Source organism: Emys orbicularis, chromosome 13 (assembly GCF_028017835.1).
Source record: "Emys orbicularis isolate rEmyOrb1 chromosome 13, rEmyOrb1.hap1, whole genome shotgun sequence".
Taxonomy (NCBI): domain Eukaryota; kingdom Metazoa; phylum Chordata; order Testudines; family Emydidae; genus Emys; species Emys orbicularis.
The window spans coordinates 50,845,767-50,873,735 of record NC_088695.1 but is presented as its reverse complement, the minus strand read 5'-3'; the positions used below and the strand labels follow the sequence as shown (position 1 = coordinate 50,873,735).

The window sequence follows — 27,969 nt, the reverse complement described above, 5'->3', positions numbered from 1 at the left end:
TTCCTTGCCTTCATACCACGTTGGGCCTGAAGCGGTTAAAGTAGAAGCCTAAAGTGTTCAGAACCACCGTGGAACTCTGAGGTATCATGTGGGGGGCTTAGGAGGGCAGAGGCACTGGTTCTGGAGCCTGGAGGCCACCAAACCATATCCCAAAGAAGGGGTCAGACAATGGGTCTGGGCCTGGAAGTATGCCTTACAGACCAAGAGCTAGGAATTGTGAGTAGGTTCTGTCTAGACCCGGTGGTTTAGGAGAATGTGGGATTGAGCAGTTGGGTCTACTCAAAACAGATATGTGTCCATTCAGAAGGAGACTGGGCCAGGTTGTTACAGACACACCGTAGGAATTTAACACGTTAGTTAACTCATGTTAAAAATACACCTTTTTTTTCCTATTGTAGACATGGCCAAGGAATTTAAAAGCAAAAATGGATAAGATCGGATGTGTGGCATTGCGAAAAGAACCTCTGAATAGGGGTATTACACCTGTGCGACATGGCCCTCACCTGCATAATTGTCCTTCACAGGAATTTTAATGGAGTTTGTGGGAAAATGCTGGACACTCATAATCTGAGTTTAAATTTAAAACTAAAATTTAAATTTAAAACTTCCCCCTAAGTTTATAACCAGTGATTTTGGTATCTTGTGGACTATTCTCATCCCAATGGGCTTTTGAAATCCCAGTTACCATACAGAAAATGGAGGAAAAGAATAGATTGGTGAAGGGATGAAGTGGAACACAGACATGAAGAATGGTCCAGTGGTTTGAGTGCTATCCTGGGATTCAGGACTCCTCAGTTAAATTTCCTGCTTCATTACAGACTTCCTGTGTGCCATTGGGCAAGTCTCTGAGTCTCCTGTGCCTCAATTTTCCATCTGCTTAATCAGGGATAATCGTACTTACCTATCTCACTGAGGTGTTATGAGGATAAATACATTGAAAAGATTATGGGGGCGGGGGTCATGTAAGATAAATAGCTTCCTGCTCTTAGCCATGACCAATATCTGATATTTCAGAAAAAGTTAAAGTCCACTTTAAGTCCATAAAACATCTAACTAATTATGCAGTACAACAGATGGAGTGTGGAGAAGTGAATGGTTGGAGAGGAGACATTTTTCAGTCATCAGGCTCCAATCAGTAACTTTCTTCTATCTTAGGCTCAACAATGTTACAAATGGAGAAAGAACTAAATGAACTTCTTGTGAGGAAAGAACAAGAATGGAAAGAGCTACAAGCTCGCCATCTCTGTTTTCAGAAGACAACATTGCAGGATACCAGAAAGCAGCTCCAAGAAATGCATAAAAAATTCAATAGGTTAAAAGAAGATTTCACCTATAATCTGAAAATTCTGGAAGAGAGAGACAGAGAACTGGAGCGCTATGATGCCATGTTTACTCATTTGAAAATGGCTGAAAATACTAAACAGGCAGAAGTTAGCGATCTTAGGATACAGCTGGATAAGCTGCAACAAACACTTCTCAAGGAAACCCAGAAACAAGAGGCTCTGCAGTACCAATATCAACAAAAACTTAAAGAACATCAGTTAGAGATGGAGCGGCTGCACAGGTAAGAGATATTTTTCTTTATAGTACAGTACTATCTTGGAAAAGTAGACATTCAGCCTCCCAAATGAGCGTCTATGGATCTGATAAAGCAATAGTTTCTTTAACACATTAAAAAGGAAGGTACGTACAAATTTGACAAGCAGATTAAAAGCTCCATTCTGGCTGAGCTATGCTTAGCACAAGAACAGAGTTCGGGTCTGCAAAGATAGCTTTAAGTCACCTTTAAAGCATCTGTATTCACTCTTTAGTGGAGAACTTCCAAACCTCTGGCATTGTTAGAGGAGCCCCAGGGCTGCTCTTAAATGGTGCACCATATCTCTAACACAAAAGCTGCAAGATGGGGGAGGGGGATTGGCATAGAGGTGGATTTCAGAGTTGATAGAGGGAAGGCTTTTCATAAAATCATAGAAGATTAGGATTGGAAGAGACCTCAGGAGGTCATCTAGTTCAACCCCCTGCTCAAAGCAGGACCCACCCCAATTAAATCATCCCAGACAGAGCTTTGTCAAGCCGGGCCTTAAAAACCTCTAAGGATGGAGATTCCACCGCCTCCCTAGGTAACCCATTCCAGTGCTTCACCACCCTCCTAGTGAAATAGCTTTTCCTAATATCCAATCTAGACCTCCTAGACCATTGCTCCTTGTTCTGACATCACTGAGAACAGCCTAGCTCCATCTTCTTTGGAACACACCTTCAGGTAGTTGAAGGCTGCTATCAAATACCCCTTCACTCTTCTTTTCTGCAGACTAAATAAGCTCAGTTCCCTCAGCCTCTCCTCATAAATCATGTGTCCCAGCCCCCTAATCATTTTCGTTGCCCTCCGCTGGACTCTCTCCAATGTGTCTACATCCTTTCTGTAGTGGGGGCCCCAAAACTGGACGCAGTACTCCAGATGCGGCCTCACCAGTGCCGAATAGAGGGGAATAATCACTTCCCTCGATCTGCTGGTAGTGCTACTACTAATGCAGCCCAATATGCCGTTAGCCTTCTTGGCAACCAGAGCACACTGTTGACTCATATCCAACTTCTCATCCACTGTAATCCCCAGGTCCTTTTCTGCAGAACTGCCACGTAGCCAGTCGGTCCCCAGCCTGTAGCAGTGCATGGGATTCTTCCGTCCTAAGACTCTGCATTTGTCCTTTTTGAACCTCATCAGATTTCTTTTGGCCCAATCCTCCAATTTGTCTAGGTCACTCTGGACCCTATCACTACCCTGCGTATCTACCTCTCCCCCCAGCTTAGTGTCATCCGCGAACTTGCTGATGGTCCAATACTGGCCACTGCTGGAAGACAGAATACTGGGCTAAATGGACCATTGGCCTACCCCAGTAACTTATGGTCTTAACTTATCAAAATCTAAGAGGACAGAGAGAAGCCTCCAGTAATCAAAGTCCTTTAATTAGTCTAATTCTCTTGGAATGTTTCTCTAATATTGAGACAATTAGAGAGTAGTAAGAGACTCCAGACAAGAAAACTTTCCACAGCATCCTCTCAGTAAGTTTATCCACTGATGTTTATTTGTCTGCTGAAGATAGAAATAACTAAAATAGTTAAATGTTAAAATAGTTAAAAGTACTCTTTGATGCATGAAACATATGTGAAACGTACACAATGATAAAATATGCTTTAAGAACCAAAATCTTTAACTAAATTTTACTTAAAACTAGATTAAAAGAAAATTTTCATAAAAACCATCACTATTTTGAACAAACTCATGCAATCACTCCAACACTAGATCGCCATAACTGACTTTTCTCAACAATATCTAGGTGGATATTGAAGGTCTTTATTGTTTTTGTGAATCTGAATTTGTCTAGCTTAGTGCGAGATTTGAATATGAGAAGTGCTTGTTGAAGAAATGGAACAAGTAGCCAGTTCAAATGGCAAGTTGCCATGTTTTTGACTTATAAATAGTAGTGTCTGACTGCACTTGGTTCTTGGTTTCCAGTGCAAAAGATCAAGGATCCTCCAAGGACTTGGCTCTGCTTAAAAATGTGGCCTTTAGTAATAATAATGCTGACCAAACTTATTAACTTTAAAAATGTCACTTGAGTCGGTGATTTTCTTGCATTAAGAGAAAATTTTAATAAGTAATGATAGACAACTGTGCCTGTTCTGTGGCTTATAAACTTGGAGTAAGATTGTTTGTAGCAGTCTCTGACAGAGTGAGACCCTGCCCCTGTCTTCTGCTCTGTCTACACAGACTATTCGGACACCTTCCATTGTTAAATACTACCGGGTAGTTTATGTACATGGTTTTTCCAATGACCTTGTTGGTCCTTTCACCACCTCATTTACAGCATCAGGTTTCTCCTCAGCCCTCTGCCCAGGAGAGGGAAGAAAGCTGTTCACTGAGAGATCCTTCTTGGTTCTGGCTCAATTAACTTGCCTCTCTCTTCAGCACTTCCTTCCTGTACTACCTTCTATCCTTTGTGGTAATGGGCTAATTAGCTCTTTAGTCCTCCTCAGCCCATTCTAATCTGCTAATTGGGCACAGTCAGGTCCATCCTTGAGTTTGGAGGAATTAATTGGTGTTTAAGTGATCAGAGTGCTGGCTCAGCTTTTGGTTTCCAGCAGTCTGTCATACAGTCCCACAATTGGTCTTGGATAGATGCCTATAACTGGATAGCTGATTTATAGTTTTGTATAGAATTGTTGCATTTTTAGATAATTTCTATAGGGATAAATTGTACCTATGATCTTGGACCAACAGCCCGCAGTTGGATATTGGCAAGTTAAATGAAATAAAAGACAGTAATGACTCAATATTGGAGTTTGATTTAATGGGTTAAAGAAGGGGGGACCTATGCTCTTCATGTTGCTTAAGTAACGGGGAAGAAGGATGAGCCATTCAAAACTGTTTTTCAGTAGATCATATAAGGAACACTAGAGCAACTAACTTGGCTTTGCTATAACTAAGGCTATGATTTTTGTCATGGACATTTTTAGTAAAAGTCATGGACAGGTCACGGGCAAGTAACAAAAATTCACAGAAGCCGTGACCTGTCCCTGACTTTTACTAAAATTGTCCATGACACATAGGTGGAGGGAGGAGGGTCCAGCACCCTGCCCTGCTGTGACTGGGTGCTGCGGCCTGTGGCTGGGAGCTGTGGGGGTTGCCTGTGGGGACTGGAGAGCTCTGGGGGATTCCCCCCACACCCGTGGTGGCTGGGGAGCTCCGGGGGTCCCCAGCACTCGTGGAGTCTGGGGAGCTGTGCCTCCCCCCCGCCCTTGGTGGCTGGGGAGCTGCCGCCTCCCCCCCCCGCACCCATGGCAGCTGGGGAGCTCCGGGGATTCACAGCACCCACGGTGTCTGGGGAGCTGCCGGGGGATTCCCCCCACGGTGTCTGGGGAGCTGCCAGGGGATTCCCCCCACGGTGTCTGGGGAGCTGTGGGGGGATTCCCCCCACCGTCTGCGGGGATTAGGGAGCTATGGGGGTCCCCGGCATCCTTGGGGACTGGGAAGCTGTGGGGGATTTTGCTGCCGCCAGCTGAGGAACTGCCTGGGAGCTGTGGGGGACCCCCGCACCTGTGGTGGCTGGGGAGCTGCCGGGGGATTCCCCCCACCGTCCATAGGGATTAGGGAGCTCCGGGGGTCCCCGGAACCCATGGGGACTGGGGAGCTGCGGGGGATTCCCCTGCCGCCGCCGGCTGAGGAGCTGCCTGGGAGCTGGGGAGCTGTGGGGGACCCCCGTACCTGTGGCGACTGGGGAGCTGTTGGGGACCCCGCCATTCCAGGCGGCAGGGGTACCCCAAAGCTCCCAGCCACCTGAGGAGGTGGGGGTAGCCAGCAGCTCCCAGCCGCTACGTGCTGAAGTCATGGAGGTCTGCCGAAGTCATGGATTCCATGACTTCCGTGACCTCCGTGACCAAATCGTAGCCTTAGCTATAAGAGAGGCATTTTCTGTAATGAAAAGAGAGAGAAAAATGCACACTGAGCTAGACCCTCACTTAACTAGCAACAGACTTGTTTGCTGGGTGGAGGAGATGGAGAAGGAGACACTATTACATGTCGGAATGTACTTATTTTTAAGACTTTGAGGTAACAGTTTTAAGCTTTGTGATTTAAGTTTCTAACTAGTTTAGTGATATATTATAGATCCTGCTTCCCGAAGAGGTTGCGCCAGGACAAGTTTCCTTGAAACCTGCTACTGCCAATTTTCTGTATTATCACCTTGACTCCTTTTTTTGTTGTGTGGGAGGGTACAAATAGTACCTCTGTTTTTTCATAGCCTAGTCTTCGGTCACCTGTTTATAAGGATGTCCCTACCAGCAGGTAACGCTGCAGAAGAATGTTAGAGAAATGTTTGCTGTAGGGGGAACTCACAGCAAAAAAGGTTTGCTTTTCTGTAAAAGCCATTATAAAGATGATCTCCAGACATATATGCATACATTTATACATGATTAATTATAGTTAAAATTAGATTTGTGTATATTGCTGACTTCTTATCAACATGATATCTTTTGGCAAAAAAGACAGAGCTAAGCTCCCTTCATAATTCAATTAATGATGCTCTGTATTTGTTGCTACTAAATAATACAATCATAGAAATGTATGGCTGGTAGGGACCTTGAGAAGTCATCAAGTGCAGCCCACTGTGCTGAGGCAGGACCAAGTACACCTACACTATCCCTGACAGGTGTTTGACCATCCTGTCCTTTAAAATCTCCAATGATGGTGATTCCACAGCGTCCTGTGGAAACCCCTATTCCATAGCTTAACTGTCCTTATAGTTAGAAAGATTTTCTTAATATCTAACCTAAATATCCCTTGTTGCAGATTAAACCCATTAATTCTTGTCCTACCTTCAGTGGACATGAAGAATAATTGCGCACAGTCCTTCTTATAAAAGCCCTTAACATATTTGAAGACTGCTATCAGGTTCCCGCTCAGTCTTCTTTTCTCAAGACTAAACATGCCCAATTTTTTTTAACCTTTCCCTATAGTTCAGATTTTCTAAACCTCTTATAATTTTTATTGCTGTCTTCTGGACTCTCTCCAACTTGTCCACATCTTTCTTAAACTTTGGTGTCCAGAACTGGGCACAGTTCTCCAGCTGAGGCTTCTCCAGTGCTGAGTAGAGTGGAACAGTTACCTTCTGTGTTGTACATATGGCTAGAATATTAGCCTTTTTCTCAGCTGCATCACATGGTTGACTCATGTTCAAGTTGTGATCCATTATAACCTCCCAATTCTTTTCTGCAGTACTACCACCGAGCCCATTATTCTCCATTTTGTCATTGTGCATTTGATTTTTTCCTTCCTAAGTGAACTGCTTGGCACTTATCTTTATTAAATTTCATCTTGTTGAATTCAGACCAATTCTCCAATTTGTCACGGTTGTTTTGAATTCTAATCCTGTCCTCCAAAGTGCCACGCTCCTCATCTCTGCACTAATGCCTTTTCCAGGCTCTGGTACTGACTCGGACTTCTGGATACCATAGCTCTCCAACACCCTCCAAATTTTTTCCCCAAGATGACCTCTTCATACCAGAAGAACTGTAGTCTCACCTGTTATGGAGCTCTGACAACCCCTTCCCCAGTACCGCTCAGACACCTTCAACTGCAATCCTCCTGGACTGAACACCAGTAGGACCTTCTGTCTCTGGTACTGACAACTGTATTTGATGTTCCCCCTTTCAGCCAAGGGGAGGATATTTCTTCAGACTGATGTCTTGGCACAAGGCTCTTTTTCAGCACCATACCATCACACCCTTCTGAGCCACTATTCCTGATCTTCCAGACCCCACCAGATGCCCTAAATTCAGGGGTTATGAGTATCTGTGGGGACTGTTCCATTATCTGCTTATTCAGTAGGCTTACTAGAATCCCTGGGGTAACTTTGGTGAACAATTTTGTAGGGTACCTGCCAGAAAAAGACCCATATACCTGCTGGTACTGCATCATGCTGAGTACTGACTGACCAGTCTTTGGTACCACATGATTGTCCTCTGGTACCCTATGGCCCTTTGGCACCAGGAGGCATGAAGAATAGCAGGACTGACAGATGGAAGGAAACTCAGTCTTGTCATCAAAGTCCTCACTATCCCCTGATGAGGCGATAGGGCTCCTCCACCCTCTTATGCTGATAACCTTCAGGCCTCCCAAGACCTCATGAAATATCTGGCAGAATCCCTCCACATCCCATTAGAAGAGAAACAGGAGTCTCAACACATTCTGAATATCACCTGTAAGAGGAAATTAGCCCTCCTAATCAATGAGGCTCTGTTATTGCCTATTCGCACCCTCTGGCCAACAACAACAATATGCTTAGACAGCAGAGGTCTGTAGTGCCGAGTATCCATGACCACACTGTATGGCTTTATTCCAGATGTCTAAATGCTCCTTGGGGTTATTAGTGATCTCGTGCAGCCAGGTTAATCGTGGGGTGACTGTGTAACTTCTGCCAGCCTGTTCCCCTCCTGACCTGAAGTCCCATCTTCAGGGCTGTATGTGCACAGACTTTGTCTCTGAGGCAAGCAATGTGCCCAAAAAGGGCTAGCTAGTAGTGGCCAATGATGACTTAAATTCTTGAGGCCAGTTCTCAAAGATACATCCCTATTACTGATAAAGTCAAACCATCTCTTATGCATATGAAATGCCTCCAGCTTCCTGGTGTCTTGTTTAAGCAGCGTCCACATTTCCAATCCATATCAGAGGTTCAGAGGTACGCAGCCTTGATAAAGTCTGGCAAACACCTAGCACTATCCAACTCACCTATAAATGGGTGGATAAAAAGTACTATATTCCTGGCAAGGGAATAGAGCATTTCTTTTTCCACCCCACTCCCAGTTCCCTGGTGGTGGATGTGGCTAATGAAGGAAATTGACAGACCTGTTCCAGACCCTTTCCTTATGTTATGGAGTCTATATGTTTAGCCCTCCTGGATACAAAAAAGCTACTCCTTGGCAGCTCTCCAGTTTCAGATGGCAACCTACCAACTCCTGTTGGCAAAATATTTAACACGTTTTCCAAGTTCACACATTTTATTGAACATCTGCCACAGGACCAGAAGAAATAACTTCAAGTCCTCATTTTGGAAGATAGTTGATAGTTAAAACCTGCCTCCAGGCTGCCCTACATGCACCAGACACAGCTCCTAGATTCTTAGCCACAACTGTGGTTATATGGAGAACATCCTGGTTCCAGTCTTAAGGTCTCCTGAGAGAGGTGCAGAATATGATTGAACGGCCCAAGCCCTTCAGTGATGACAGACTCCTCCTTCCACACCCTGTGGGACTTGAGGGCAACATTATGGCCTCTGAGAATTTACGTTTGTGCAACAAAGATATGGTTTAGTAGGTCCCAGATGTCTCAGCACTCTAAATCGTTTCAGTACCAAGGGTGTTATGGATCCGTTGGGATGTGGCCTCGGTACAGTAACAGTACATTCCACTCAGGATGAGTCCACATCTATAATGCTACTGAAAGATGTTATAATAGAAATCTGTAGGAGTGCAACCTGGTCGTCTCTTCATATCTTTGCCAAGCATTACACCATCTTACCTGCTTCCAGAGATGATACTACCTTTGACAACGCAGTCCTTTGAACTGTCTTAGACTTGCCTCCTCAGCACCCACTCTTAGTTACTGCTTGGGAGTCTCCTGTGCTAGAGCACCCATAAGGACATATACTGAAAGAAGGAGAGGTTACTTACCATACAGTAACTTGAGTTCTTCTAAATGTTTTGTCCCTCCGGGTGCTCCATCTCTCCCCCTCCTCCCCCTTGGCTGTGGAGATTCTGCTTCATGGTTGAGAAGAAATTGAGTGGCAGCGGATCCGCACCACCTTATATGTCCTTGTTTGGAGGCTCAAGGTGCTGTTCTGCACAGGTTTGGGACCGTGGATGCTTTGCATTCTCTGGTGGGGAGCACACATGGGCATGCACACATCCAATGATGGACCACCAAAGGGACAAAACATGTTGAAGAACTGAAGTTACTCTAAGGTAAGTACGCTCCTGGTCCCCTGTGCATTCCAAGAATTTATTGGAAATTTTGTGTTTTGCTGTATTACTTTTTCAACAGATGTCTGGGTAGTTAACGTCTCCCATTACTACCAAGTCTTGGGTTTTGCATAGTTCTGTTTGTTCCTCATTGACCTCTGGAAGTATTAGTACATAAGCTAAATTATGACTAAGGCTGCAAATCTGTCACGGAGGTCACAAAAGTCACGGATTCCGTGACTTTCCGTGACCTCCATGACTTCTGCAGCGGCTGGTGCTGGCTCAGGGGCTGCCTGACTCGGGGGTTGGAGAGTGCAGGGGGTGCTTACCTTGAGTGGGGGGTTCCCCGGTTCCCACTGGCATGGCCTCCCTGCAGTTCCTACGTGGTTCCTGGCCAATGGGAGCTGCGGCAGCCGGCGTTTGTGGCAGGAGCAGCAGAACCCCTGCCCTGGACCCTGCCTCTGCTGCCTAGGAGCTGCAGGGATGCGGAGCCAGGTAGGAAGCCCCAGCCAGCCCCGCCAACCCCCCTCTCCCCCAGTACCAGCGGCCGTCCCCCACTCAGAGCACCCATGGCCCCACGCCCAAGTTTTAGTCAGGATGGATATTTTTAGTAAAAGTCATGGACAGGTCACGGGCCCGTGAATTTTTGTTTACGGTCCGTGACCTGTCCATGACTTTTACTAAAAATACCCGTGTCTAAAACGTAGCCTTAATTATGACGTAATTTGCCTCACAGTAGCTTGGTGTAGTAAGTCTCATGACTGGAATATTGGTATAGAGGGGGAATAGCTTGTTCAAGAAGGACTGGCAGAATAAAAAGGGAGAAGGTGTTGCATTATACATCAAGAATACACCTCTACCTCAATATAACGCTGTCCTCGGGAGCCAAAAAATCTTACCGCGTTATAGGTGAAACCATGTTATATTGAACTTGCTTTAATCCACCGGAGTGCGCAACCCCGCCCCCCCCGGAGCACTGCTTTACCACGTTATATCCGAATTCATGTTATATCGGGTCGCGTTATATTGGGGTAGAGGTGTATATACACTTTTTATGAGGTCCAGAAAGAGGTGAGAGGCCCACCAGTTGAAAGTCTCTGGTAAAGATAAAAGGGAGAAAAATAGGAGTGACATCTGTGACTCTGTACCTCGTGGCACACCCTGCACCCCCATATTCATCCTTATGATTGTGTGGTATCCAATGTAAAGTTTGTCATGTCAGGTGTCTTCTGAAGGCTCATGATGCACTGAGCATTGTTGTTATAGTAATGTTATAGGTTGTAATTTCATGTATATAGTTATGAGGCTGAAAATGTGTCCTCATGGCTTAAAACAAGCCCAGGCAAAACTCTCCAGGAGCAGAGGGACAGTTCACACCTCATCAGGGCATGTATGGGACAAACCCAGCCCAGCCTCACAGGAACAAAGGACACTGGCCTAGGCAGCAACAAAGGAGGAGTTGGACTCTCGAATGAGTCACCCCCCTTCCCTTGGTCAGTTTGGGACTACGATGGGGTAATGCTCACCTGACTTTGAAGGGTGGGGGCAAAGCCAAGAGGGAAGAAAGGACATGATAAAAATGAGAGACATTTGCCATGCTCTCTCTCGCTTCCACCTACATCTACAGACACCACCATCAAGCGACTGAAGAACTGATCAAAGGGGAGAGTGTGGCTGAAGGGCAGCCAGCCTGCCTGTGGTGAGAAGCATCTAAGTTTGTAAGGGCACTGAAAGTGTTAGGATCAGCTTAGAATGTGTTTTGCTTTTATTTAATTTGACCAAATCTGACTTGTTATGCTTTGACTTATAATCACTTAAAATCTATCTTTTGTAGTTAATAAATTTGTTTATTCTACCTGAAGCAGAGCATTTGGTTTGAAGTGTGTCAGAGACTCCCCTTGGGATAACAAGCCTGGTACATATCAATTTCTTTGTTAGATTGACGAACTCATATAAGCTTGCAGTGTCCAGCGGGCATAACTGGACACTGCAAGACGGAGGTTCCTAGGGTTGTGTCTGGGACCAGAGATATTGGCTAGTGTAATTCGGTTGCACAATCTATGGAGCAGCTTACATGCCAGAGGCTGTGCGTGAACAGTCCAGGAGTGGGGGTTCTCACAGCAGAGCAGGGTAAGGCTGGCTCCCAGAGTTGAGGATTGGAGTGACCTAGCAGATCACCTGTCTGCATAACACCAGGGGAATGTCACAACATCATGATAGGGGTCTACTATAGACCACCAAATCAGAAAAAGGAGGTGGATGAGGAACAAAACTGAAATATCCAAAAACCACCTGGAAGAAAATCTAAAATAATTGCTGTAATGTTTTCAGATGACAGAAAAATTGGTGGAGTGGTAAATAATGGTGAGAACAGGTAACTTATATGGAGTCACCTGGATCACTTGATAAGTTGGGCACAAACAAAAACCATGCGTTTTAGCTAGATTCAAGGTCATACATGTAGAAGCAAAGAATGTAGGTCATAGTTACTGCATGGGGAACTGTATCCTGGAAATCAGTGACTCTGAAGAGCACTTAGGCGATTCTGGTGAATGACCAGCTGAACATGAGTCCCCAGTGTGATGCTATGGCTAAGGGTTTTATGTAATCCTTGGATGCATAATTAGAGGAATATCGAATAGGACCAAAGAGGTAGTATTTCTTCTGTTTATGATATTATTACAGTAATGGTCTCATCAATGTGTCCAGTTCTGGTTTCTGTGCTTTAATAAGGATGTTGAAGAATTAGAGGGGGTTCATTAAAGAGCCACCAGAATGAGGTAAGATCTGGAAAGCTGCCTTTCAGGGGCAGACTTAAGAAGCTCAATCTATTTAGCTTATTGTTGTGGGGCAAGCACGTCCCTCTTGGGTCAAGATCGTTACAGCCCCATGGCTGAATCCACTCGACCACCCTTAGCCTTGGGGTGGTGCGACCTAGAGGCCAAAGTCAGTATGGCTGTCCTCTCCCTCAGGGTTGCGTGGCCTAATAACCAGAGTCAATATAGCTGCCCTCTCTTTTGGGGCTAGGTGGTCTGATGGCCAATGGGGAGAACAGGGCTGGCACCTAGGGGCAGGTGGCTGCTGGGACCCAGTTCCCTCTGCTCCACTGGGTCCCAGCCCAGGGTCTTGTCAGTGGTGAGAGTATTTGCCACTGAGTTAGTGGGGATCCGATCAAAACACACTGACATCACTTGGCCCAATGGCTAGTCCTCCCCTGGGCCACTTCCTACTCTGTCTCTCGAAGCAGTGGTCTGGGCATCTCTGGGGTCTCTGGGTTCCTCGGTGTGTGTAGCTCCTGATGGCACCGACCTCCCTCGGGCGTCTGTAGGCCTCTGGGTATCTGCCTGGGTCTCTGCATCTCTGGCTTCAGCGATCTCAGGCTTCAGCAGCTCCTGGACTGGAGCCTGCAATATGCATCCTCCCTCCTCAGCAGTCAGCCCTGACTGAGCTCAGCTGCTCCCTTTTATACCTGGGTTCCAGCTGAAGCATGCCCAGCAGGGCCAAGGGGGCATGGCCTCCTCTGCCCGCAGAGTAGGATTAACTGCTGCTGAACCAGTGCAGTGCAAGCGTGCCCCGTCTCATTTATCAAAGAGAAAGTTCAGAGATGGTTGATCATGCTGTATAAGTACCTACACAGGAAGAAGATATCTGATGCCAGAAGGCTCTTTAACCTATCAGACAAAGGCATAATGAGATCCAATGTCTGGAAGTTGAAGCTAGCCAAATTCAAACTTGAAACGAGTCAGATTTCTAACAATAAGGGTAATTAATCATTGGGCAATTTACAAGGGATGTGTTGGAGTCTCCATCACTTGAAGTCTTTTACTCTTTAGGCCAGGTCTACACTACAGAGTTTTATCAGCCTAGCTATGTCTGTCAGAAAGTGTGAAAAATCACTCCTAACTGACATAGCTATGCTGGTAAATCCCCCCCCCCCCCCCCCCGTGTAGATACTGCTTATATTGGCAAAAGAGTCCTTTTGATGGCATAGCTTATGTCATTCAGGGAGGTGGTTTAAGTATACTGGCAAAAGACTTCTTTTTGCTGGTATAGTCTGCATCTCAACTAGGAGACTTTGCTGGTATAGCTGTACTGGCTTTGTAGTGTAGTCTAGCCCGGATTAGACATCTTTCTAAAAAATATGCTGAAGCTCAACCAGAAGTTATAGCCTATGCAGGAGTTTGAATTAGATGATTATAAGGGTCCCTTCTGATCTGAAAATGTATTAATTGTTAAATATTTACTTATTTGTAAGACCTGGTCTACACTGGGGGTGGGATCGATCTAAGTTACGCAACTTCAGCTACGTGAATAACGTAGCTGAAGTCGACGTACTTAGACCTACTCACTGTGGTGTCTTCACTGCAGTGAGTCGACTGCTGCCGCTCCCCCGTTGACCCTGCCTGCGCCTCTCACGGCGGTGGAGTAGAGGAGTTGACGGGAGAGTGATCGGGAGTCGATTTATCGCATCTAGACTAGACGCGATAAATCGATCCCCGCTGGATCAATCCCTGCCTGCCAATCCGGCGGGTAGTGTAGACATACCCTAAGAGAATGAAAACAATTATTTTGTAATTGTATGTTGTGAATGGAAAGTTAAGATGTATTTTTGTTTAAGAAATTACATTTTGCAAGTTATATTTCTGAGTGCATTGTTCCTGGAAGAACCTTTCAGAAGCACCTATCAATAGTTCATAATTGACCACATTTCATATAAATTTGTTTGGTGTTGTTACAGTTCTAAGGTTTCTGACATTGACCATCACTGTGAGGAGTATAAGAAGCTGAAACAGCAGTTGGAGAGAAAACTCCAAGAAGTGGAAGGAGAGCTTGCTTTGCAGAAACAGGTACAGGAGTCTATAGAAAACAACTTTGTGTTAAACAAGCCACAGTAGATGTAATTTCTACTTTACAGTCCATCCATTCTTATGGGAGAATTATGCATTATAGATAATAGAATCATAGAATATCAGGGTTGGAAGGGACCTCAGGAGGTCATCTAGTCCAACCCCCTGCTCAAAGCAGGACCAATTCCCAACTAAATCATCCCAGCCAGGGCTTTGTCAAGCCTGACCTTAAAAACCTCTAAGGAAGGAGAGTCCACCACCTTCCTAGGTAACCCATTCCAGTGCTTCTCCACCCTCCTAGTGAAAAAGTTTTTCCTAATATCCAACCTAAACCTCCCCAACTGCAACTTGAGACCATTACTCCTTGTTCTGTCATCAGGTACCACTGAGAACAGTCTAGATCCATCTTCTTTGGAACCCCCTTTCAGGTACTTGAAAGCAGCTATCAAATCTCCCCTCATTCTTCTCTTCCGCAGACTAAACAATCCCAGTTCCCTCAGCTTCTCCTCATAAGTCATGTGCTCCAGCCCACTAATCATTTTTGTTGCCCTCCGCTGGACTCTTTCCAATTTTTCCACATCCTTCTTGTAGCGTGGGGCCCAAAACTGAACATAGAACTCTAGATGAGGCCTCACCAGTGTCGAATAGAGGGGAATGATCACGTCCCTCGATCTGCTGGCAATGCCCCTACTTATACAGCCCAAAATGCCGTTAGCCTTCTTGGCAACAAGGGCACACTGTTGACTCATATCCAGCTTCTCGTCCACTGTAACCCCTCGGTCCTTTTCTGCAGAACTGCTTCCTAGCCATTCGGTCCCTAGTCTGTAACAGTGCATGGGATTCTTCCGTCCTAAGTGCAGGACTCTGCACTTGTCCTTGTTGAACCTCATCAGGTTTCTTTTGGCCCAATCCTCTAATTTGTCTAGGTCCCTCTGTATCCTATCCCTACCCTCCAGCGTATCTACCACTCCTCCCAGTTTAGTGTCATCTGCAAACTTGCTGAGAGTGCAGTCCACGCCATCCTCCAGATCATTAATGAAGATATTGAACAAAACCGGCCCCAGGACCGACCCCTGGGGCACTCCACTTGAAACCGGCTGCCAACTAGACATGGAGCCGTTGATCACTACCCGTTGAGCCTGACGATCTAGCCAGCTTTCTATCCACCTTATAGTCCATTCATCCAGCCCATATTTCTTTAACTTGGTGGCAAGAATACTGTGGGAGACCGTATCAAAAGCTTTGCTAAAGTCAAGGAATAACACATCCACTGCTTTCCCCTCATCCACATAGTCCGTTATCTCCTCATAGAAGGCAATTAGGTTAGTCAGGCATGACTTGCCCTTAGTGAATCCATGCTGACTGTTCCTGATCACTTTCCTCTCCTCTAAGTGCTTCAGAATTGATTCCTTGAGGACCTGCTCCATGATTTTTCCAGGGACTGAGGTGAGGCTGACTGGCTTGTAGTTCCCCGGATCCTCCTTCTTCCCTTTTTTAAAGATGGGCACTACATTAGCCTTTTTCCAGTCATCCGGGACCTTCCCCGATCGCCATGAGTTTTCAAAGATAATGGCCAATGGCTCTGCAATCACATCCGCCAACTCCTTTAGCACCCTCGGATGCAGCGCATCCGGCCCCATGGACTCGTGCTCGTCCAGTTTTTCTAAATAGTCCCGAACCACTTCTTTCTCCACAGAGGGCTGGTCACCTTCTCCCCATACTGTGCTGCCCAGTGCAGCAGTCTGGGAGCTGACCTTGTTCGTGAAGACAGAGGCAAAAAAAATCATTGAGTACATTAGCTTTTTCCACATCCTCTGTTACTAGGTTGCCTCCCTTATTCAGTAAGGGGCCCACATTTTCCTTGACTTTCTTCTTGTTGCTAACATACCTGAAGAAACCCTTCTTGTTACTCTTAACATCTCTTGCTAGCTGCAACTCCAAGTGTGATTTGGCCTTCCTGATTTCACTCCTGCATGCCTGAGCAATATTTTTATACTCCTCCCTGGTCATTTGTCCAATCTTCCACTTCTTGTAAGCTTCTTTTTTGTGTTTAAGGTCAGCAAGGATTTCACTGTTAAGCCAAGCTGGTCGCCTGCCATATTTACTGTTCTTTCTACACATTGGGATGTTTTTTTCCTGCAACCTCAATAAGGATTCTTTAAAATACAGCCAGCTCTCCTGGACTCCTTTCCCCCCTCATGTTATTCTCCCAGGGGATCCTGCCCATCTGTTCCCTGAGGAACAAAGTCTGCTTTTCTGAAGTCCAGGGTCTGTATTCTGCTGCTCTCCTTTCTTCCTTGTGTCAGGATCCTGAACTCGACCATCTCATGGTCACTGCCTCCCAGGTTCCCATCCACTTTTGCTTCTCCTACTAATTCTTCCCGGTTTGTGAGCAGCAGGTCTAGAAGAGCTCTGCCCCTAGTTGGTTCCTCCAGCACTTGCACCAGGAAATTGTCCCCTACACTTTCCAAAAACTTCCTGGATTGTCTGTGCACCGCTGTATTGCTCTCCTAGCAGATATCAGGGTGATTAAAGTCTCCCATGAGAACCAGGGCCTGCGATCTAGTAACTTCTGCTAGTTGCCAGAAGAAAGTCTCATCCACTTCATCCCCCTGGTCTGGTGGTCTATAGCAGACTCCCACCACAACATCACCCTTGTTGCTCACACTTCTAAACTTAATCCAGAGACTCTCAGGTTTTTCTGAAGTTTCATACCGGAGCTCTGAGCAGTCATACTCCTCTCTTACATACAATGCAACTCCCCCACCTTTTCTGCCCTGCCTGTCCTTCCTGAACAGTTTTATATCCATCCATGACAGTACTCCAGTCACGTGAGTTATCCCACCAAGTCTCTGTTATTCCAATGACATCATAGTTCCCTGACTGTGCCAGGACTTCCAGTTCTCCCTGCTTGTTTCCCAGGCTTCTTGCATTTGTGTATAGGCACTTAAGATAACTCGCTGATTGTCCTGCTTTCTCAGTCTGAGACAGGAATCCTCCCCTCTTGCACTCTCCTGCTCGTGCTTCCTCCCGGTATCCCATTTCCCCACTTACCTCAGGGCTTTGGTCTCCTTCCCCCGGTGAACCTAGTTTAAAGCCCTCCTCACTAGGTTAGCCAGCCTGCTTGTGAAGATGCTCTTCCCTCTCTTCGTTAGGTGGAGCCCGTCTCTGCCTAGCACTCCTCCTTCTTGGAATACTATCCCATGGTCGAAGAATCCAAAGCCTTCTCTCCGACACCACCTACGTAGCCATTTGTTGACTTCCACAATTCAATGGTCTCTACCCAGGCCTTTTCCCTGCACAGGAAGGATGGACGAGAACACCACTTGCGCCTCAAACTCCTTTATCCTTCTTCCCAGAGCCACGTAGTCTGCAGTGATCCACTCAAGGTCATTTTTGGCAGTATCATTGGTGCCCACGTGGAGAAGCAGGAAGGGGTAGCGATCCGAGGGCTTGATGAGTCTCAGCAGTCTCTCAGTCACATCGTGAATCCTAGCTCCTGGCAAGCAGCAGACCTCTCTGTTTTCTCGGTCGGGGCGGTAGATAGATGACTCAGTCCCCCTGAGGAGGGAGTCCCCGACCACCACCACCCTCTTCCTTCTCTTGGGAGCGGTGGTCGTGGAACCCCCATCCCTAGGACAGTGCATCTCATGCCTTCCAATCGGTGGAGTCTCCTTCTGCTCCCTTCCCTCAGATGTATCATCTAGTCCACTCTCCGCATTAGTACCTGTGGAGAGAACATGAAAACGGTTGCTCACATGTATTTCCATTGCTGGTACATGGACACTCCTCTTTCTTCTTCTGGAGGTGACATGCTGCCAAGTTTCTTCACCGTCACTCAGTCGCCTCTGCACAACCTGCTCCGATTCCTCAGAACGTTGTGCCTGTAGAAGCATATCCTGACGTCTGTCCAGGAAATCTTCATTTTCTCGTATGCAACGCAGGGTCGATACTTGTTTCTCCAGACCTCGAACCTTCTCTTCCAATATGGAGACCAGCTTGCACTTTGTACAGACAAAGTCGTTTCTGTCCTGTGGAAGAAAGACAAACATGGCACAACCTGTGCAGGTTACAACAACTGAACGCTCACCTTCCATAATTTCTTCCTTCTAAGAGCTTCCTCAGCTGTTGCAGCAACTCACAGAAGCCCGCGAGATGTAAGCCTCAGTGGGCTCTCCTGAGGCAAACTCCCTCTGTTAGCCTCCACTGTTCGCCGCTCAGCTGGTTCGCTGCTGACTGCCTTTTTATACCAGTCAGGCCCACTCAGGGCCCACCTGGAACAAAGCACTCCCAATTCACACTGTTCAAACAATCAAGCACACGGTCAAACTGACAAACTGTCCCCTGCAACAGACACTCGGATACTCACCAACACAGCCCCCCTAATGCAGCACTTAGCGTACCTCCTCTCTGACAGATCCCAGGCAAACTCCCTCTGTTAGCCTCCGCTGTTCGCCACTCCCCTCCGCTGTTTGCCGGTCGAGATGAATCCTCTGGGTAGGTGTAGTTATCTGATATCTATTCAGGCAGTCCTTTTTAGCTCTAATGTTAAAATTAATGTAAGATGTGCAATGGGCAGTACTGCATGTTGCTTTACAGTAATAGGTGTCATGTGGTATTTGCATACTGGCAGGTGCTTTACTTACTAGTCTGGCAGCCTCCCCTGGGGAAGAATTGGTAAGATTATGTTTAGTAAACTGAGATGGTGTAAGATTCTTGTATATGAGGATACAGCTAGCACACTGTGCTAAATTGGCTAACCTTGAAATTCCAGGAAAGGTCAGCTTCTATAAATCAGAAGCCGCTTTAGGCAGGCATATAGGCTAAATAAACACATTAACATGTGCCAGCATGCCGTACTTCTCTGATTTCAAGACTTTTTCCTCCCACTTTTTATGCCATTGTTAACACACAATCATTTCATAATATGAGAATCCTTAGCAATGGAGTTTGTTTGAGCTTTAGTTGTGTCACCCGACTGAGGGTGTCTTACTACCCATATATTGCAAAAATAACATTTTTAAGGATAATTTTATACTCCCTTCACTTTTTTTTTTTTTTTAATTTTATTTAGGACGTTTCAAGTTTACAAGTCATTGCCATGTAAATATCAGAAACAAAATGATAATCATTACAACAGTGGGCCTATTTTTTTGTTTAGCAAAACATGCAGTAATATAATAATCAAATTTCTCTATTTAACAGGGGGTTACCTTGACAGGATTATTGGCCTGCTGGATGGTGGGAAGCAGGAGATATGACATATTTTGATTTTCATAAGGCTTTTGACACAAGCCTTACGAAAATCAAAATTTATCATATTTACTGCTTTTGGGTCATTCCTGGGTCTGGTACGACTCAGTATTTTCATTAATTACTTGGATAATGGAGTGGAGAGTATGCTTATAAAATTTTCAGATGACACCAAGCTGGGAGGGGTGCAAGCATTTTGGAGGACAGAATTAGAATTCAAAACAATCTTAACAAATTGGAGAATTGGTCTGAATTCAACAAGATGAAATTTAATAAAGTTAAGTGCCAAGTACTTCACTTAAGCAGGAAAAAATCAAATGCCCAACTACAAAGTGGGGAATAACTGGGTAGATGGTAGTACTGCTGAAAAGGATCGGGGGTTACACTGGATCACAAATAGAACATGAGTCAACGATGTGATGCAACTGCGAAAAAGGCTAATATTCTGAGGTGAATTAACTGGAGTGTCATGTGTGACTGAGGGGGAAACTGATAAGTCTTCAAATATGTTAAAGGCTGTTATAAAGAGGACCGTGATCGATTGTTCTCCATGTCCACTGAATGTAGGATAGGAATTAATGGTCATAATCTGAAGCAAAGGAGATTTAGGTTAGCTATCAGGAACAACTTTTCTAACAGTAAGGGTAATTAAGCTATGGAATAGACTTCCAATGGAGGTTGTGGAATCCTCTTTATTGGAGGTTTTTAAGGACATGTTGCAGCTGATACAAAACTACTCAAGATAGTTAAGTCCAAAGCAGCCTGTGAAGAGCTACAAAGGGATCTCACAAAACTGGGTGACTGGGCAATAAAATTGCAGATGAAATTCAATGTTGATAAATGCAAAGTAATGCACCCTTGAAAACATAATCCCAACTATCCATATAAAGTGATGCAGTTTAAATTAACTGTTACCACTCAAGAAAGAGATCTTGGAGTCATTGTGGATAGTTCTCTGAAAACATCCACTCAATGTGCAGCAGCAGGGGGCTGGATTTGATGATCTCTTGAGGGCCTTTCCATCCAGTGGCGCTGGAACACTTTTACAGTGGGAGTGCTGAAAGCCAGTGGTCCCCAAACTTTTTGCTTTGCACCCACCTTACCCCTGTCTGTGCCCCCTCTCCCCAGAGCTGGGGCCAGGACCAGGCCATGGCTCTGGGAAGGGGGGGACACGGACAGGGGTAAGGGGGCTGATGCTGGGCCCACAGCTGGAGGCGGGAGCAGAGCCCCGGGTGCGGGTCCAGCAGCCGAGACCCCGAGTGCGGGGCCGGGAGCAGAGCCCCGGGAGCAGGTCCTGCAGCCGGGACCCTGGGCGTGGGGCCAGGAGCAGAGCCCTGGACACGGGGCTGGCAGTGCTAGAACCCTGGGCACAGGGCCGGCGGCCGGGACCCCGCACAATGCACCCTTAGTTCCCACACCCTATGCTTCCATCCCTATATTTCTATGATTTTATGATATTATAGTGAATCTCTTTACACCATCAAGATCATGTTGTTTTGGGGCATTTTATTAACTTCAGTAAAACTACTGACTCCTCTCATTGCTTCAATTCTCCAGTTGTATTTGTGCCAAATTTTCTGAAAATTTAGATTTTTCTGGTAGTATTCATAGTTCAAGTAACTAGAATAACATCTAATTTATGCAAGAATAGAAAAAATGGTCACACTTTAATATCAAGTTGCATTTATAAAATATTAATAAATGATAAATGTGTTTTAATCAATTGTTATAGATTATTATGAAGTCCAACAGGTCACTAGATTGTGTATAACCATTTGTAACTCCTTTACTGATATGATTATAACCATCTATAACACACACTATTCATGTCTGTTAAAATTTAACATTTATTATCCCTTTATAAACTATTTATAAATGGAACCTTAATACACAGTATGACCAAAAAAATTATGCTGAAATCATTTATTCTGTGTTTTCGCAACTTGTAGTCTACTTGATTTATTGTCATTAGTAGTTTGAGGTTATTGCTTGTTTTTTGACAATTCATATGTCTAGAACAGGGGTGGCCAACCTGAGCCTGAGAAGGAGCCAATATTTACTAATGTACTTTTCCAAAGAGCCACAGTAATACATCAGCAGCCCCCCATCAGCACCCCTCACCCCAGTTCCCAGAGCCTCCCACCCACCGGCAGCCCGGCTGATCAGCGCCTCCCCCTCCCTCCCCTCCCGATCAGCTGTTTCATGGCATGCAGGAGGCTCTGTGGGGGGAGGAGTGAGGGCACAGCAGGCTCAGGGGAAGGGGGTGGGAAGGGGTGGTGTGGGGGCAGGGCCTGTGGCAGAGCCAGGGGTTGAGCAGTGTGCACCCCCCGGCACATTGGAAAGTTGGCGCCTGTAACTCCAGCCCCAGAGTCAGTGCCTATACAAGGAGCCACATATTAACTTCTGAAGAGCCGCATGTGGCTCTGGAGCCACAGGTTGGCCACCCCTGGTCTAGAAGGAAAAGCCCACAGTACTGGAAGAAACAGCACATTCTTGGATCCATATGGGGGTATAGTTTATTTCACTGTTCAAGTAAGATTTAAAGCAAAACTCACATTTTCTTATCAAAAGTTATAGGTTGCATAGTTGGATAAATATTTATTATAAAGGAATATGACTTTAATATATGTACATTTTTAGTTAAGAAATACATTTGGTAATTTCATCTTTTCTACGACTGTGGATTGTTTTGACTTTAATATTACATGGAAGATGCCATTTTAGGTAACACAGGAGCCTTCTTTACACTGAGCTTTTTCTTTAAATTCCCCATTGTTGTTGTAGCATTGGCATAGCTCCACTGGTGCAAGCAATGGTGAGAGAATTACTGTACCCCAGACACAATGTTTTAGCCAGTTTGTTGTCTAATTCTCCTCAAATCAAACCTAGATAAGACAGTGGTTAAGACACAATGGTTTAAGACACAGTGCTAGCTGACATATGGTCTATATTAGGATTCCCATTCTTTATGCAATTATTAATCCATTCCCTGTAATCCATTACAGGAGCTGCTAGTGGAATTTGATGCAGAAATTAAAAAGAGAGAACATGCATTCCGACGGCAGGCAGATGAAATGAGTAATTTAGTTCTTTCTCATGAACTGAAGGTAATTGTGTCTTTAAGCTATACTTTCATTTTGTCTACAAAATAAACACACTTTACTATCATCCCAAATTTGATATATTCTGTGACACAAATAGACAGGTCACACTCTTCCTTTCTTCACTAGTGGACCGAATGAGTTGTTTCCAGGATAGTAGAAACTGGAGGTACTTGAGGGTTGCATCTTAATTCCATTATGGTTAACAGAATCTTCCTGCACACTGGTGAGAAAATTTACCTGTCAGTCTCCAGAATGCCTATCTCATGAGATTGATGTTTGTTGACTATTAGTGAAGAAATATGCAGAGAATCTAAATAGAAAGATGAATTCAACATCACTTGGATGTACCCTTTTTGTTACCAGTGTCAAGTTATTTCAGTGTGTTCTAATTTTTTTAAGCGCTTATGAGATAGGTACCACTCAAAACCAGTTACAGCATCTTGTGCATAGATATTGACAAAGGCTTTTACTTCCTCAGACTTTATTGAGTTCAGGACATCATTATAACAGTAATAAGGGGAAATTAGATATTTTATAAATTTGTTTTTGTTTCATCATTTATGGCTTTTGAATTTGAAGGCTAAAGGGCCAAATTCTGGCCCCTGTCTAGCTGCTGCTAACTTGGTGCCTTTGTTCATACTATATATGTAGTATTTCCTATTCCTGTTTTCCTTGTTGAATTTAAACTTTTATGTATTATTGTTTTTAATTAATACATAGATATCAAATAGATAGTATATGTGGTACAGCTGAGTTGATACAGTGGAAGAAACCTTGACCTTTGGAATTTTCTGACTTTGGAGTGCTTATTTTATAACTTTATGGCCTTGTCTACACTACGAGAGTACTTCGATTTTAGTTAATTCGACTATGTGGAATCGATATTACTAAGTCGAACGTGTGTGTCCACACTAAGGACAGTAATTCGACTTTGTGAGACTTTGTGAGTCCACACTAACGGGGCAAGCGTCGACATTGGAAGCGGTGCACTGTGGGCAGCTATCCCACAGTTCCCGCAGTCCCCCCTGCCCTTTGGAATTCTGGGTCGAGCCCCAAATGCCTTCTGGGTAAAAAAATGTGTCGAGGGTGCTTTTGGGCGCCTGTCGTCATCCGTCCGTCACTCAAGCCCTCCCTCCCTCCCTCCCTCCCTCCCTGAAAGCGCCGGCGGGAAATAATTTCGCGCGCTTTTCTGATTACTGACAGCGCGGACGCCACAGCAGTGCGAGCATGGATCCCGCTGCGACCATCGCTGCAGTTGTGGCAGTTCTCAACGCCTCGCAGCTTCTCCTCCACCTGTACCAGAGGCAGCTGCAGATCAATCATGAGAGGAGGCTACGGCACTACCGTGACGGCATGAAGTCGGACACTAGCTCCGACCTCTCTGAGAACATGAGACCCAGCGCCCAGGACATCTCGCTGTCACTGGGTCTTGTTGATACTGTTGAACGGCGATTCTGGGCCCGTGAAACCAGCACGGAATGGTGGGACCGCATAGTGCTGCAGGTCTGGGATGAATCCCAGTGGCTGCGCAACTTTCGCATGCGGAAGGGGACTTTCCTCGAACTGTGTGAGTTGCTGTCCCCTGCCCTGAAGCGAAAGGACACCCGGATGCGGGCAGCCCTGACTGTCCAGAAGCGAGTGGCCATAGCCCTCTGGAAGCTCGCAACGCCAGACAGCTACCGGTCCGTCGCTAACCAGTTTGGCGTGGGCAAGTCTACCGTGGGGGTTGCTGTTATGCAAGTAGCCAGGGCAATCGTCAAGCTACTGCTATCTAAGGTAGTGACCCTGGGAAACGTGGAGCTCATCAGAGATGGCTTTGCCGAGATGGGATTCCCAAACTGCGGTGGGGCTATAGATGGGACTCACATCCCTATCCTGGGACCGGACCACCAGGCCAGCCAGTACATCAACCGGAAGGGCTACTTTTCCATGGTGCTGCAAGCACTGGTGGACCATCGGGGACGTTTTACCAATATCTACGTTGGATGGCCGGGCAAGGTTCATGACGCTAGGGTGTTCAGGAACTCTGGTCTGTGTAGACGGCTGCAGGAAGGTATTTACTTCCCGGACCACAAAGTAACTGTTGGGGATGTGGAGATGCCTACAGTCATCCTCGGGGACCCTGCATACCCGCTAATGCCCTGGCTCATGAAGCCCTACACTGGCGCACTGGACTCAGGGAAAGAACTATTCAACTACCGGCTCAGCAAGTGCAGAATGGTGGTGGAGTGTGCTTTTGGCCGTCTCAAGGGCAGATGGAGAAGCCTACTCACTCGCTGTGATCTCAGCGAGACCAATATCCCCATTGTGATAGCTGCTTGCTGTGTGCTCCACAATTTGTGTGAGAGCAAGGGGGAGACCTATATGTCGGGGTGGGAGGTTGAGGCAAATAGCCTGGCTTCTGATTACGTCCAGCCAGACAGCAGGGCGATTAGAAGATCACAGCGGGACGCACTGTGCATCAGGGAGGCTTTGAAAGCCAGGTTCCTGACTGAACAGGGTCTCCAGTGACTTTTTACTTTGTGGACACAGATGCTGAACCTGCCCCCGTTTCTTTACCCAGTTACTGTTGACTATCCTTCCAAGTTACATACCCCCTTCCCCACCTTCCCAACAAATAAAATCTGTTCTGTTCTGTTAATGAACAAGGTTCTCTTTTTTACTGTTTTCGCGGGAATGTTTTAAACCGGGGACGCAGACTGTGGCGGGGGGCGGGCTTACTGTTTTGATGCAAATGATGCTTCTAAAGTAAGTCCGGGAATGACAGGCTCCGCAGTGCTGCATTGGTTGTTTCAACGCAGCCTGCCAGCAGTCCTGGGCGGGACTGGATGTATGTGTCGGCCAAGTGACTTTCTGGCAGGGGGCGGAGGGTAACAGATCCCCTGCTGCGTGGCTCTGTGATCCAGGATAAGGACCGCGGCATAGGATCTCTAACTGCCCTCCCCCGACACAAAGTCACAGATCAATCCCCCTCGCACCCCAGAACAAGAAAACCGCCTCCCAGACTGACCAGGGTAACTGGTGACTGTGCTGTGTATGTGTCCTGATGCTGGACCTGCCCCCGCCTCTGTAGCCTGCTACAGGTGACTGTCCTGTCCAAGTAACAAACCCCTTCCCCCCCTTCAGACAGAATCCCCTCCAAAAGACACTCTCGGAAACAGTACTTAACAGAAACCGATGTTTTATTACGAACCGCACATGAAAAGGGGGGGGGGGAAGGAAACTTGCACATGGGCTAGTGTGAGATGGGTAGGAAAGGACTTTTCAAACTTTGGAACGAGAGCCTTCCATTGCTGCAGCAGTGTGCAGTGGCCGACTGACAGTTTTAACGGACCTTGCCGCCCCTCCTTCTTTGTACTTTTGGTGAGGGGGGTGTGGGACTTGGTGGCGGGGGAGGGCGGTTAGAGATAGACAGCAGCAGTGCTCTGTCCTCCTGCCTCCGGTCTTGCAGAACATCCACTAGGCGCCGGAGCGTCTCCGTTTGCTCCCTCATTAGTCCAAGCAGGGTTTGAGTAGCCTGCTGGTCCTCCTGGCGCCACCTCTCCTCCCGTTCCATGACTGCTCTGTGCATTTGTGACAAGTTCTCCCTCCACTGTGTCGTCTGGGCTGCCTGCTCTCGTGAGCACTCCATAAGTTCATAAAACATGTCTTCACGAGTTTTTCTCTTCCTTCTTCTAATCTGCGCTAGCCTCTGGGAGTGTGATGCCAGGCTGGGTTGGGAGACAGTCGCAGATGTGTCTGTGGGAATGGGAAAAAGGGAGTAAATTCCTGAGACAGATAAATGAAGTTGCTAACAAAGAGCATAGTCTTTCTCTGTGAACAACACCATGCACTGCACCTTTCACATGCGCACTCAGGACAAGGTCGAATTTTCGGCCCTCGCCTTATGTGTCTGGGGTCCTGCAGTTGCGATCAGAGAAGCGTTGCAGGACACCTCTACTTCTGCTGCGGGCAAACATGGTAAGCCGTAGACTTGTGGCAGCTTAAACATGTAATAGTAGCACTGGGCTCCTTTCGCACTGAATGCAAGGCCACTCTCTGCTGGCAGCAATCAGGGAAGCATGAGCTCTGCCCCTGTCCCACCACCTCGCGGCTGTCCCCGGGAAAGATCCCTGTATGCTGCCCCTCTGCCGCCTCCACCGCGTGGCTGTAAAGCAGTCCAAATACTAACATTCCCCTCCCTAATTTAAAGCAGGGCGTCATGTGTGACATAACCCTCATGAGGATCTCGGAGACCGAGAGGGGAAGGATGCTGCGTGAATGCATGCAGAGGCCTGGGCCATATGCCGCCATGCTGTGCCGCGCACTGATCCCCGACTACCTCATGGACTCATGGCGTGGGAACGTGTGCTACCACGGGGGACCAAACAAGATTGCCCTGCCGTTGAACCTCGTGCGCATGCTGGAGCGGTACCTCCAGGAGAGCTATGCGGAGCTATCCCAGGAGGACTGTCTGTCCATTCCCGGGCACATTGACCGCCTTTTCCTTTAAGTTGAGCATAACGGACTACAGAGTGGAGGGGCCGTGTTGTGGACTAATCATGAATATCCGGACAGTACTTGATTTTCTATACATAGTTAGTAGTAAAAAGTTTACTAAGCCAAATAAATCATGAACAACAAATTACTGAAATCGTTATTATTCCTGTTTTGTTATAAATAAAAGTTTCTATGTTTAACTGAGTGACTGAAAAGCCCATTCTTAACAATATAAATATTCCACTTATGTTAAAATGAAATGTTTAGATGTTTAAAGCACTCACTGCTTGATCCTTCCCCTGATTCGGTGTCCGGGGTAAGGGCTGTGGACGGTTGGTAGGGGATCTCGGTAAGGGTGATGAAGAGCTCCTGGCTGTCGTTGAAATCAGCGGTGCAAGCGCTGTCGACTGCCTCGTCCTCCTCATCTCCTTCCTCATCTTCCCCGTCACCTAACATTTCCGAGGAGGAACCGGTCGTGGACAATATCCCATCCTCGGAGTCCACGGTCACTGGTGGGGTAGTGGTGGCGGCCGCACCTAGGATGGAATGCAGTGCCTCGTAGAAACGTGATGTGTGGGGCTGGGATCCGGAGCGTCGGTTTGCCTCTTTGGTTTTTTGGTAGCCTTGTCTCAGCTCCTTGATTTTCACGCGGCACTGCGTTGCATCCCGGCTGTATCCTCTCTCTGCCATGGCTTTAGAGATCTTCTCATAGATCTTTGCATTCCTTCTTTTGGAGCGCAGCTCTGAAAGCACGGACTCATCGCCCCAGACAGCGA

The 27,969-nt window shown here is 46.4% G+C and overlaps 1 protein-coding gene across 1 annotated transcript in view; it reads left to right on the top strand.

Annotated features, from left to right (window-relative positions):
• The window catches only part of CCDC57 (coiled-coil domain containing 57), a 125,738-nt gene that overhangs the window by 6,473 nt on the left and 91,296 nt on the right, over positions 1 to 27,969 (top strand). The window contains exons 2-4 of the mRNA XM_065415831.1: positions 1,156 to 1,564; positions 14,249 to 14,357; positions 22,616 to 22,717. Coding sequence (XP_065271903.1) covers positions 1,156 to 1,564; positions 14,249 to 14,357; positions 22,616 to 22,717 — 620 coding nt within the window. The remainder of the gene's footprint in view (positions 1 to 1,155; positions 1,565 to 14,248; positions 14,358 to 22,615; positions 22,718 to 27,969) is intronic.